This window comes from Carassius auratus, chromosome 49, assembly GCF_003368295.1.
Source record: "Carassius auratus strain Wakin chromosome 49, ASM336829v1, whole genome shotgun sequence".
NCBI classification, from domain to species: domain Eukaryota; kingdom Metazoa; phylum Chordata; class Actinopteri; order Cypriniformes; family Cyprinidae; genus Carassius; species Carassius auratus.
In genome coordinates, this window is record NC_039291.1 from 5,347,290 (window position 1) to 5,359,624 (window position 12,335).

The 12,335-nt window shown below is 39.5% G+C and overlaps 1 protein-coding gene across 1 annotated transcript; it reads left to right on the forward strand.

The window, feature by feature from the left end:
* Positions 1–1,040: 1,040 nt before the first annotated feature.
* Positions 1,041–11,923, forward strand: LOC113066074 (zinc finger homeobox protein 4-like). Its single transcript, XM_026237681.1, has 5 exons — positions 1,041–1,162; positions 3,697–3,855; positions 4,037–4,097; positions 4,899–8,929; positions 9,400–11,923. The coding sequence occupies exons 1-5, from the start codon at positions 1,157–1,159 to the stop codon at positions 9,772–9,774; spliced, it is 4,632 nt and encodes a 1,543-aa protein (XP_026093466.1). The 5' UTR covers positions 1,041–1,156; the 3' UTR covers positions 9,775–11,923.
* Positions 11,924–12,335: the final 412 nt, after the last annotated feature.

Genomic DNA, 12,335 nt, shown 5'->3' on the forward strand with positions numbered 1-12,335 from the left:
TTACGGGTTTGAGAATAAAGTCTAAATCTGGACAAAAATTATAATAAAAGGACTTTAAATGACTGAAAAATATGATTTAGAAAATTAATTTGTAGTGGAAAAAAATAAAATCCAAGTTGAAATGTTTTACTTACTGACAAATATTATATGTCCATCAAAATTACGGAACTATATTTTAAAATATGATGAGTGACATGACATTCAGCCAAGTATGGTGACCCATACTCAGAATTCGTGGTCTGCATTTAACCCATCCAAAGCGGAGCAGTGGGCAGCCATTTATGCTGCGGCACCCAGGGAGCAGTTGGGGGTTCAATGCCTTGCTCAAGGGCACCTCAGTCATGGTATTACCAGCCTGAGATTTGAACCCACAACCCTAGGGTTAGGAGTCAAACTCTCTAACCACTAGGCCACTACTTCCCCAAATAATAATGCTACTTTAGCCATTTTTGTTTTGTAATATTTACACTGCAATATAAAATAAAAATTAACATGTTCAACAGCACTATGTTCATCGGTTACCAACTGCCAAAAATATACATATGGTTTAATTGCATACATAATACATATGGAAGCATAGATAGATAGATAGATAGATAGATAGATAGATAGATAGATAGATAGATAGATAGATAGATAGATAAAACATTACACATTACAGAACATTAAGAAATTACTTTTTAAAATTTAATTAAACAGAGTATATTTTCAAGTCATAGCATAATAGTCATACACTAAAAGGACTTATTTCTGTATTAATGTGGCTAAATATCAAAGTTTTTTTTAATTTTCATTGCTGGTCAGTTTGATCAGCATTGCATTATAATTTTAATTGAATAGCTTAGAATGATTTAATTTGGCTGTTAGGTGTCATAAAAATTAACACAATATTGTTCAAACATTGTTCCAAAATGCATTTATGTGTGTTGAATCGTTTTATAAACTGTAAGTGGAAGAGGAGCGTTCTTGGAGAGAGTGAGCAGTCAGCTTTTGGGGGGGAGCTGTCGTGTGTTTACTAGAGGAGAGCAATGCTAGAGTGAGCGAGAGAGAGAGAGAGAGGGAGGGAGGACGGACGGACGGACGAAGGGAGGGAGTGAGTGAGTGAAAACTTTTCAGTTTTAAAGAGCGAGAGGACGCGTGCGCTGGAGTCCCAACCATGCAGGTAAAAGCCTTAGCTAATTGCTTCAGTGTTGATTAAACGGTGTTGACGCCGATTTGATCAAGAAGTTGCGATCGAGGGGGTGATGCGAATCTCATCGCGTCCGGGCGCGACAAATAATTTGATGAATGTCATTTCTCTGCGAAAATGTAGTTGCAATTCGAGTGTTAAAATCCCTAACTTTTCTGCCTCGGTCTCATTTTCGCCCCGCCACCCCCTTTCGCTGCTCGTTGTGTTGCACGTCGCTCTTTTCGAGCAGCAATGCGCTTCATCCATCGTTAATTACTGCGTTCTGCAATAATTTAAGCACTTATAACGTTCAATAACTACATTATATACTGAATGGCGAACTTAGACCGCCAAGTGCAAGGTATTGGGTTAGATAAATGTTGAAGGGGGAAAGCAAACGGGTTGTTTTTAACACATCTGTACGAAGCAGCCCAAATTCATTAATTAAATAGCTTAGTCGATGTAGGCCGCAATTTCCGCTGTGGAGCGGTCGGCGGGCGGGGGATGTCTCAATGCCCGACCAACAGGCCACAATCAGGGGGGCGAGGAACTAATCAAGCCCGAGGTTTTACATCTGATAGACGAAAGCCTATTTACACAATTCAATTAGTGCATTAAAGCGGTCTAGTGCTGCAGCATCTCGAGCGTTGCGATTGTTTTTGCTTTTAAATGATTTTCGCAGTTCTAATTCTGCGTCTTTGAGAAGTTTGTGGGCGATTTGAGGCTTGATACGCGATACATAATTAGTTCACTAATTTGTTGAGTGTGTTGTTAGCTGTGTTAGCCATGTGAAGTGCCACGAATGTTTATGAGAAAACGGTTTCTTTTGTTTTAATATCACCCTTCAAATAAGAAATCACTAAAATCAGTCGCTTTGCAGCGATTAAAGTTGGGAAAAGGGGTAATTAGGGCAGCAGACAACAGTGCGATGCACTTTAATGGGGTATTTGTTATGATTCCACTGGAGTGAGTGTGTGTGTGTGTGTGTGTGTGTGTGTTAGCGAGGCAGGCTAAAGCTCTCCGTTTCCAATTGATTCAACAGCACACGGGTCTTGCTAATTAGGCTGTTGGTTAATTAACGAAATCATCAAGAGTTATGGCGGCCATATGAGCTCGCTGTCGAACGGTGGTGTCCCGCGGCGTATGGGTTCGTCAGTCTTTGACTTTTAGGATAAGTTAATAGTACTCGTGTTGAGGATTCAGGGCATGTTTTCATTCTAGCAGGGAAGCTAATTGGCGTGGCATTGTAGCACTGTTGGCATGTGATGTCTGTGACAGTGGCATATAAAAACGGAGCTGCAAACTGTAATTTAAAAGATTTTGCATGCGTATACTGAACGAAGTCGTTTAGATGTCAATGAAAATGTTTATATATCTGTTCTGGACGTGTGTTATTTATTTGGGTTATTGTTTTAAAGAGACATTACTGTCATTAACATCCCAGGGGATTTGTATCCATTATATGATATTTGAAGGCCACGTCACTTTATTCAAAAGGGGCAACATGTTGACAAATCCACACCATGATTTCACTCGCATCAGCATGTTATAAGACCAGTCAAGGTCAACATTTAGGCCTCTTCCGACGTTAAATAGCCTAGTTATTGCAGAACAGACAAATGCCTGCATATTTTGGGGTGTTATCAGATCTGATTAACATGGGATGCCTTCTATAAAGCAATATACATTCAAATGCATGAATTATAAACAAGGTATTGGTGGTGTGGATTTATGTTGTGGCTAGCAAAAAGAACATAACTGCATCTGTGAATCAAATTTGATGTCTTGCGTAAATACTGTTATAAGTGCGTAGCACAAACTGTATGGCCTATATAAATGACAATAAGTCACAATGTCAGACATTATTGTGAAGGGACTCAGATGAAAGGGGTAGTTTGGCCTAATGTTATCATGTAAAGGTTTTTTATTATTATTATTTTTTTAGTTATGATTTGTAATTGTCAGCTTTCATCAAAGCCAATTAATCTAACTGAGACAGTTATTGCACTTTTTACAGTATAAGTTTTGATTTAACCTTATTTGATCTGAACAACTATTTTAAGGGTGATTGTACATTAGACACATGCTCTCATGTCGTTCCAACTTGTGACTTTCTTCTGTGAAAAATAAAGAAGATAAATATGGCTTAGTGGGGTCCAATTTTGTTTGTTTGTCAAAATATATTATTTGGTATTCTGCAAAGATAGTCATACAGGTTAGGAATGACAAGAGGGTGAGTAAATGATAAACGTATTAAATAGGTTATAATAAGGTGAACTAGGCTATTAAGATTATAGCTTAATAGAGTAGTGCATTCATTTAATGTATTTACTTTCAGATCACTGACATGTTAAAAAAATGACCAATTTCAATACACAGTATGTAGCATGATCAAACAAAAATGCTGTTAAATAATTGAACATTTGTTTCTTGTGAATTCTGAAAATGAATGGGTAATTAAACATTTGTCCAGATATGATAAAGTACTATTACATATAATAATACCATTTTGGTTTATTATTTTTCAGGAGGAGCCAGGAGAAACTCTGGAAGGTGCCAGTAACCTGGGGTCAATGTGGTTATGCCCTCTGTGTCAGGAAAGTCAACCAGACCGTGAGAATCTCTCTCACCACCTCACTGACAAACACAGTGTCCTCCCTGCTTGCCTGGAGAAGTTACTGGATATTGTGAGTATATTTACAAAGAGCACTTAAAAAGATAGTTAAGTAATATTGTAATGTAAGTTTTCATGCTGCAAGCTCTGTGGATATTTTCAAAAGTGATGACATGGTTGTATGTTGTCAGGGAAACTATAAGTGTTACACAAGTGTTTTTGTAAGTAAATAATTGGTTTCCTCTTTTCATAAGGCTGCTCCTAAGCACCCTTCCATTGCTGAAGATGAAGAATCCAAAGTGCAAATTGATGCAGGTGAGTTTGGAGGATCTGTAAAGTTATTCTCAAGTGTTTGTGTTTGTGCCACATTGGTTCAACACTATCCCAGCACTGAGATCCTGGGTTCCAGTGTTATTGATACCAGGCTTAGGTTATGCACCACTGGACACACAATTGGCTGTGTTGGTGACCACCTCACTTCAGTAGTTTCCATGGCAATGAAGCACCTGTAGGTTGTAGCCTACTGAGTATTCAGTTTTAGTGCTGACTCCTGGACGTGATGGTTGAAAAAGAGAAAAATGCTTATTTAAAAGTTTCTGGTTTTAAATCATGAAAACCTCATGTCCAAAATGTTTGATGTTGGATGGGGCTTTCAAGCTTTATAAGGTCAGGGATGGACCAGCAACCCCTGTTATGTAATGTATAACCTGAGTGTTGCATTTTAAGCATCCTCTATAATGCGTACAGTTTCATAGTAATTTATCTATGTTGTGATATTGCAAAGGCAATAATCCCTTTTGATTTATGGATTCATATATATTATAATCTATTTTTTTTAGTATGTATTTGTTAACTTTAGCTTTGATTAAATGTACCCTAATATATTTAGCATTTTTGATATTTAACTTTTTTCTTTTTCTTTTTTTTTTTCTTTTTTTAACAAAACTCAGATAAAAAGATTAGTGGAACATTTGTGAAATTGCTGATCAGGAGAAGTGCATTACTCAGTTCCAAGACCTGTTTTATATATTCTGCATATAATTAGCCAATTATTTTATATATTTTGGACATATTTTTAAAGGCTTACTAATATTGAATTTTCATTTAATTCATCAGATGACACATCTCAGCTGAAACATTTAGAGAACACAAAATCCCCCTCAATGGCTTCCCAAAATGAGAGTGAATCTACAAATACAGGTGGCAAGGGTGGTTCTTCTCAGGAAAAAGAGCTGGACGAAGAGATGGAGGGAGGGAGAAATGAAGAAAGTGAAGCGGGGGTCCTGGAGTCAGATCAGGACAGTGCGGACCAATCTATAAAAACATCAGAGGCTTCTGTCAGCAATGGCAGATCTGTCTGTAAAAACAATGTTGCCTCTGAAGGTGATAACCGTCCGTTCAAGTGTAATGCGTGTTTGGAGTCATTTCCCACTAGAACGGCTTTGAGTGTTCATTATAATTCAACCACCCATATTCAGAGAATGAGAACGGGGTCACTAAAAGAGAGTGACTCAACCCCTTTCCTGTCTCGACCTTTCGTCTCCAACAAACCATATCAGTGTGCCGTCTGTCGTGTCTCCTACAATCATGCCATCACCCTAGAAAGTCATTTAAAATCTGTGTTGCACCAGAGTCGCAGCAGGAGTGCTGGGAATGCCACTCCTAGTTCCACAGCAAATACAGGAACTGGATCCATGGTTACAAACTTGGCTGCGACCACTGTAGGAAGCACCACACAGTTAGTTAATACCACCACCAGCAATTGTGTCACCCAAGCAAACCTGACTGCATCTGCAGTAACGACCAAAGACGGAGAGCAGGTGCAGCCTCAGCTAGCTCCCTCATTACTTTCTTCTCCGGTGGCTTCTGCACAAGCCATGTCTGCTATTCTCACTCTCCTGACTTCCAGCTCAAATTCTCTCCCACACTCCATTCTTCCTTCTCTCTACACAACCGGGACATCTGCAACATCAGGAACAGCTACCCCGCAGCTTATACCCCAGCATCAAATGCTCATGCCCCTGGTTTTGAATGGAGTCCAAACCCAAATCCAGGGCCAGAATCCAGAGTCTCAAAACCAGCTTTTGCAGCAGGCAGTGCCAGTTCTTGGTCTCAGTTCTGCACAACAGGCTCTCTTGGCCCAAAGACTCAGTGGCTTGCAAAGTCAGTGGGCTGCATTTGGCCTGCCAACCACTACTCAAATGAGCTTAGAGGAGACCATCAAGACACCGGACAAAGGTGTAGATATGAGAGTATGCAATGAGATGAAAGTTGAGCCTTTCGATCAGCAAATGTCAGTAAAATCTGAAGAGGACTGGGAAATCAATGGAGTAAAAAAAGAGATATGTATTAAGGGTGAGAATACACAGGAGCAAAGTGAGAAAATTGTAGGTGATGGTACAACATCTAATGAAAAAGATCAAGAAGAAAGTGAAATGGAAGTTGAGGGGACTGGGGAAACGATGTGTGAGGAGGAAGATGGAAACTCCAAAGTAACTAAATCCTCAGCAGCCCCAGTCATTCAGGGTGATAGTCCATTGTCATGTGTTTTGGATCTCGGCCATACACATACCGTTAACAGCTCTGCTGCTGCTACATGTTCCTTTCGTAACACTAATTTTGCCTTAAGATCTTCAGGTCATAGAAGTGCAAAAGATCAACCCCTCTTGTCTTCTGGTCGACCTGTACTCACTGAGTTCCAGTCTCAGGTTCTGTGGGCCTTTTTAGAGTCACGAGATGATGCTGAAGCATCTAGTCCTCAGCGGGAGGACTGCGAAGCCCTTGGCAGGGAGGTAGGGCTAAGTGGAGAAGAGGTACGCAAGTGGTTCTTAGGTGCTTGGGAATCCAAATCTAGAGAGAGATTAGGCAGTTTCCATGATGAAAGAGACAGAAATATGGAGGAAGAAGAAGGTAATTTAATGATAGATGAGGGTGAAGATGGATACAGTCCACCAGCAACAGGTCATGCCATTGACCTATCCAGTAGTGCAGAAAGACACAGAATTGGTAAGGGAAGCCCAAGAGAATTGCTGTTGACCTCTGACTCTGAAAATGAAGAGTTCTACACATCTGTTATCGTTACTGATGAAGAAAGCCAAAGCAGCTCTATGAGGGAGGAGTCCGGTAGCCCAATCAAGCAGTCTTCACTGGTTGAGCCAACAGCTGAAAGGCCGGGTGGTGGTGGAAAGGTTCTTCGCTCTACCACAGTCTTCCTCTCGGATGCAGAGGATGAATATGATGATGAACCAAGTATAAAGAGGAAAAAAAGAAAGAGTGAGATTGATAGGGAAGAGGTGGAGATCAAGCGGGAGAAGCAAGATGTAGATCTTGATCTTCAGCTGGAGGCACAAGCAGACCCTCCTACTCCTCTTTCAGTTGCAGTTGATCATCAGGGTGTTCCAGCTGGAATCTTGCAGTCACTGCCCCTTTCCCTGTCTCTGACTCAACTTTCTACCCAATTATACAGTCCATATTTACTCTCGCTTCCTTCATCAGTTATTGGGCTTGGTGTTTCTGAAGGTGATCAGGGTAAAATAGCCTTTTCAAACACTCAAGCAGTTACTCGAAGCCTTGCAGCGCTTTCGGACCCCCTTAATTCACACTCAGCCACCTCTCTTACACACTCCTTTTTATCAAATGGTAATAATTGTGAGTCTGCTTTGGATCTAAGCATGGGGAAAAACCACAGCTCTACATTATCAACATCATCATCTGGCTCCACAGCTAACAAGCCCTCTATACAGAAAAGTAATTTGCTTGATGGTCTGGGATTGAGACCAGCGACTGTTGGGGTTCCTACAGATGGAAGTCTTATTGTTGTTCAGGTGAAGCCAGATTCTGCCATTGCTATCCCATCTTCCAAAAACAGTACTTTAACTAATCGCAATAATTTGGCTAAGACTAGCACTGTGTACATGAGGGCAGCAGAAAAACTTAGCTCATCGCTCATGGAAAGGGAAAAAGAAAAGGAACGAGAAAAAGAACGGGAGCACAAGAGGCCAAAAGTCAGACGGTTCAGGGACATGAGACGATCTAGGACCATCATCCATGCTGACCAGCTTGATATTCTCTATGGATGTTATTTCAAAGATCCAAACCCAGGAAAGCATGAATTTGAACAAATATCTGAGTGGGTGAACCTTCCAAAGAAAGTGGTTCAGATCTGGTTCCAGAATATGAGGGCTAGAGAGCGAAAGGGAGAGGTCCGTTTTATCAGTGATGGCACTTTGGCAGCTGTTGGGAAACCACTCATTAAGTTCACCTGGCCACTCTCAAAGCCCATATTCTCAACCCCACCTAAAACTAACCCAAGTCCCTCTACCGGCTGGGCCTCTGCAAATCCCCAAACTGGAAATGTTCTTCCAAAGACGGATAAGGTGAAAGAGGTCAAGGAGCCCCTGAAAACTCCCACTCAAGGTCCAAGTAGACCAAATCAGACACCCTCTTTCACCGTTGTGTCCACCAGTCCTTCATTAGTTCACAAGACCAAAGCAGAAGTTACTCCCATTACAATGGTCAAAATCGCTCCTAAAACAGTGGCCACACCAGTTGCAGTCCCTCTGCTTGTCAGTGGGATTACTACATCTCGATCTGTTCCGAAAAAGAAGGTTGAAGAGGCACAAGCCGAGTCGGACCATACTGATGAAGAGGACGGTGATTACCAAGGAGGGGTCGAGTCTGGGACCACCAGCCATATGGTGCAAAAATTGTCCACTACACCAATTAACAAGACTTCTGCCTTAGCATCTCCGAAACACAATGGGCTCAAATATTGGTCTCAGAAAAGTCCATTTAAGATCAACACCCTGTCAAGAGAACAGCTAGGCCTGAGCTCACAGCGACCTACGCCCACTACCACCACCACCCCTACCACGCCATCCCCTGTGACGGTTACAGTATCATCTGGTCATAGCCAAAAAGAAACAAGTTACATGCAGCAGAACTCCACCCCAAGACGGCCTCGAACTCATCTGAACTGTCTTCAGCTGTCCATCCTGCAGTCGTGCTATGAGACGTGTGCTCATCCTAATGCACTGGAGTGTGAGGCGGTGGGGACAGAGCTTGGGCTTCCACTTAAGGTTGTGCAAATCTGGTTCCAAAATACACGTGCCAAGGAGAAACGCTGGAGGCTTCAGCAAGAGAAAATGGTGAGGACATTTTATTTAATACTGCAAAACAGCTTTTTTAATTCCAAATTGTAGTATTTTGCTATGATGTCATTGGCCTTAGTGGTCTTCAGAGGTCTTCTAATGTCATAGCAAAACAAGATATGTGCCAGATGCAGTAGCAAGATAAGATAAAGTGGCGCTAATAAAGAGTCATCTTTAATTAAAATTCTATTACTCCATTTGACATGGTGGAAAATGATTGAGACCAAGAGTTTATTTATTTATTAATTTTTTTTTTTAACATGAATTAAGTAAAAAAAAAGATGGTAAGAATAGAAGTTCATCAGGTAAATAAATGACCAAATTTTGTTTTCCCTGGTGAACCTTTAAGACAGCATTCTTTTTAGTTTTATTGATCTTGCTTAACATTTTTTTTTACTTTTTAATTGAATGAAATGACACTAACATGGTCTTTTTTTTTTCTTTTTTTTTTTTACATCTTCACACAGTCTCCTAATCCCAGTGACTCTTCTAAAAAGGTAGAGTTCAGCTCGGGTAGCTACCTACAATATAATGCTCTCCGAGCCAACCGTCCCATCCTGCCCAAACCTGTACAACTGACATTTGTGGAACCAACTCCATCATATATCATCGGCCAGACAACAAACCGCGAGACTATGAGAGGCAAGTGTGAGGCCTGCGGGGTTGAATTCGAATCCAGGGCTGCAGCACGTGACCATGTCTTCTCAGCTCGACATCTTGCCACACTGAGAACCACTAACTTTGGTCAGCAAGCATCGTTGGTCAGCAATGGATCTGGTACGGGGTCTACTGGCATTGCCAGCCAGTCTTCTACCCCATCACCAGCTAGCAGCTCCAGCTAAACAATGAATTGGAGCTGGTTTTGTCTGCAGACCCACTAGACTTGTTTGGCTTTCAATAGACAGATGGGTGCTGGTCTTTTAAGCTAATGTTCTTTTGAGGTTCTAAAATTGGAGCAGGCCCAGTTGACTCTGGCCATCTTCGCTCTCTCTCCTTGGATATCAGTGAGACATTATTAACATTATTATATAGAGTCTTTGCTTACAGGACTCTTTTTAATGACATATTGCCACAGCATCATTTTACTATTAATAATCTACTGAAATGGTAATCATGGACATGCTAATGCTTATGTGATTATGGTCCATCTTTCACAATTTCATCTCGTTTTAAACTCTTATGTTGGGTAATATTCTGCTCACATTTACACAAAACACTTTGTTTGCTTGGGAGACTCTATGGTAATGAAGCACCCAAAAACTCAACCAAAGTGCTCTGGGTTGTCAATTATGTTTGTGGTACTGCTTTTGCTTGAGCCAGGGTGGTGTTTAGCCTGTTTTAAAACCTATATAGAAGAGTCGTTTCTAAGCTGATTTATCTCAAATCGTCTTGTTAAGTTTTCCTTTTGGCTCAGTTGAAAGAAACTTCTTGACTATGCTAACAGTAGATGGTAATGAAATGACAAATAAGACCGAGAATATGTGTTGTCTAGAATTTGGGAGAGTGTTCTGAACCCAGATGCAATGAAATGAGGACATTGTTAACAATACGATAGCTATTTTTGAGCAACCATCTTGACAATCCTGTAGTCATCAGCAGAGCTGTCATTGAAAGTTGTCAGATGGTCTTCATATAGCACTTTGACCCTTTTAAAATCTCAAACATGTTTTTTTTTTTTTTTTTTTTTTTTTAAGGTTTTCGTGTTCCGCAAAATAAACATAATTTTGTTGTATGGTGAAATCTTAGTGTATGTCAAACTATTATGAAGTATTAATCAGTTTTTAATGTTTTTTTTTTTCAGAGGGTTTGCATTGCACATAGTTAAACACAGACAAAAAATAAAATTAAAATAAAAATGGATCAGCCGCTGTGCACGAAGCCAAAGTCAAGTCTGTACTTACACAATTTTATATGGATTTGTGGAACATTGAAATTATATACCTTATACCCTCTGATAAACCATTTCATTTGGTTTTAATTTTTAGGGAGTAACCCCAGCTTGTCAATGTAAATCAAATCTAAAAGTCTTTTATTTTTGGTAAAAGCAAAAGCATTTTAAAATTATGGGAGAGAGTTGTCATCTTTTTTTTTCTTGTTCTTTCATTAAGCAATTTGTGTTGTAGAATCAAGTATTTTTTTTCTAAAACTTACCAGGAGAGAAGACCGGGTGCTTTAGTGGACCTGAAAACTACTCATCAGGGCAGTAGGAGGTGTGATTTGAAGGACATGAAATACTAAAGACAATTTTCCTTTTTGGTTTATTTTGTATATTATTATTGATACTATTAATACTTTAACAAAATGCAAAACTAAAAAAGATTTTTTTAATGAACTATATTAAGAAAATGATATTCCAAAGTTATTCTTCTTGCTTTGTCTCATTAAAGAAACCAAAAAGCAATCGTGATTGGAAGAGTTCGGAATGCAAACCGCAAATGGAGCTCCCATGCCTTGACACTTTGAACTAGTCCAGGGTTTAAACATGAGCTACAGATAAATGCATTTCAGACAACTCGGCTTGGAACACTTGAAGCTCATTGAAAAGTTTTGTTTTCACTATATCCCAGCAAACACAAGTTAGTGTCAAGTTGTAGCTCTTATGAAAAGAACATGGACTGGTTTGTAGTGCAGTGCTACAGGACGTGGGATCACGCGGGGTTGCACTGTTCAGAGTATATTGGTAGAATATGGAGAAATGCTTTTATATTATCTTTTCACTTTTTTCATTGACACTTGATTATCACTTGTTATAACTGTACTACTTACTACTTTTCAGTACTGTCATCACTTTTGATTGTTATTGATTCTTAACGGTTTTAATGGCATCTCAGACTTTGGGGTGTCACTGATATGAATATTGAACGATAATGGTGGCAGTCTTATGAAAAATTTAAATATTGATTAAGCTTGTTTTCCCCTCACTTGTACCTTCATTTTGTGTTGGTTCTCCTTTTTTCTTATGCAGAAAACAAATAAATTGAAGTTCATGTATTGCTGTTTCTCTTCATTGTTTAAATTACCATTATAATTTATGTTGATATATTCAAATTGTATGTTTAAGTTGTATTTTGGAGGCACTAATTCATATAACTATTATGGACCATATTGTCAGGGAAGTTAACAGAGAAATTAGTACGAAATTTTAACCATATTTTGTCACTATGGGCTTCAAATGTTGCTTGATGTGGTAGACAAAATAAAAACTACTGAAAATGTAGGCCTGAAAAGTTGGAGATATTATTATTCATGTCACATAGTGGGTAAGACAAATATGCACAATTCTAATGGCCTCGGGTTAAGATATACTGAAGATTTAAGAATTCCACTGTGGATCGCATTGTTGCCAGATAAGTCACTCTTGCATAAATCATAAATCAACAAGAGTATATATATATATATATAT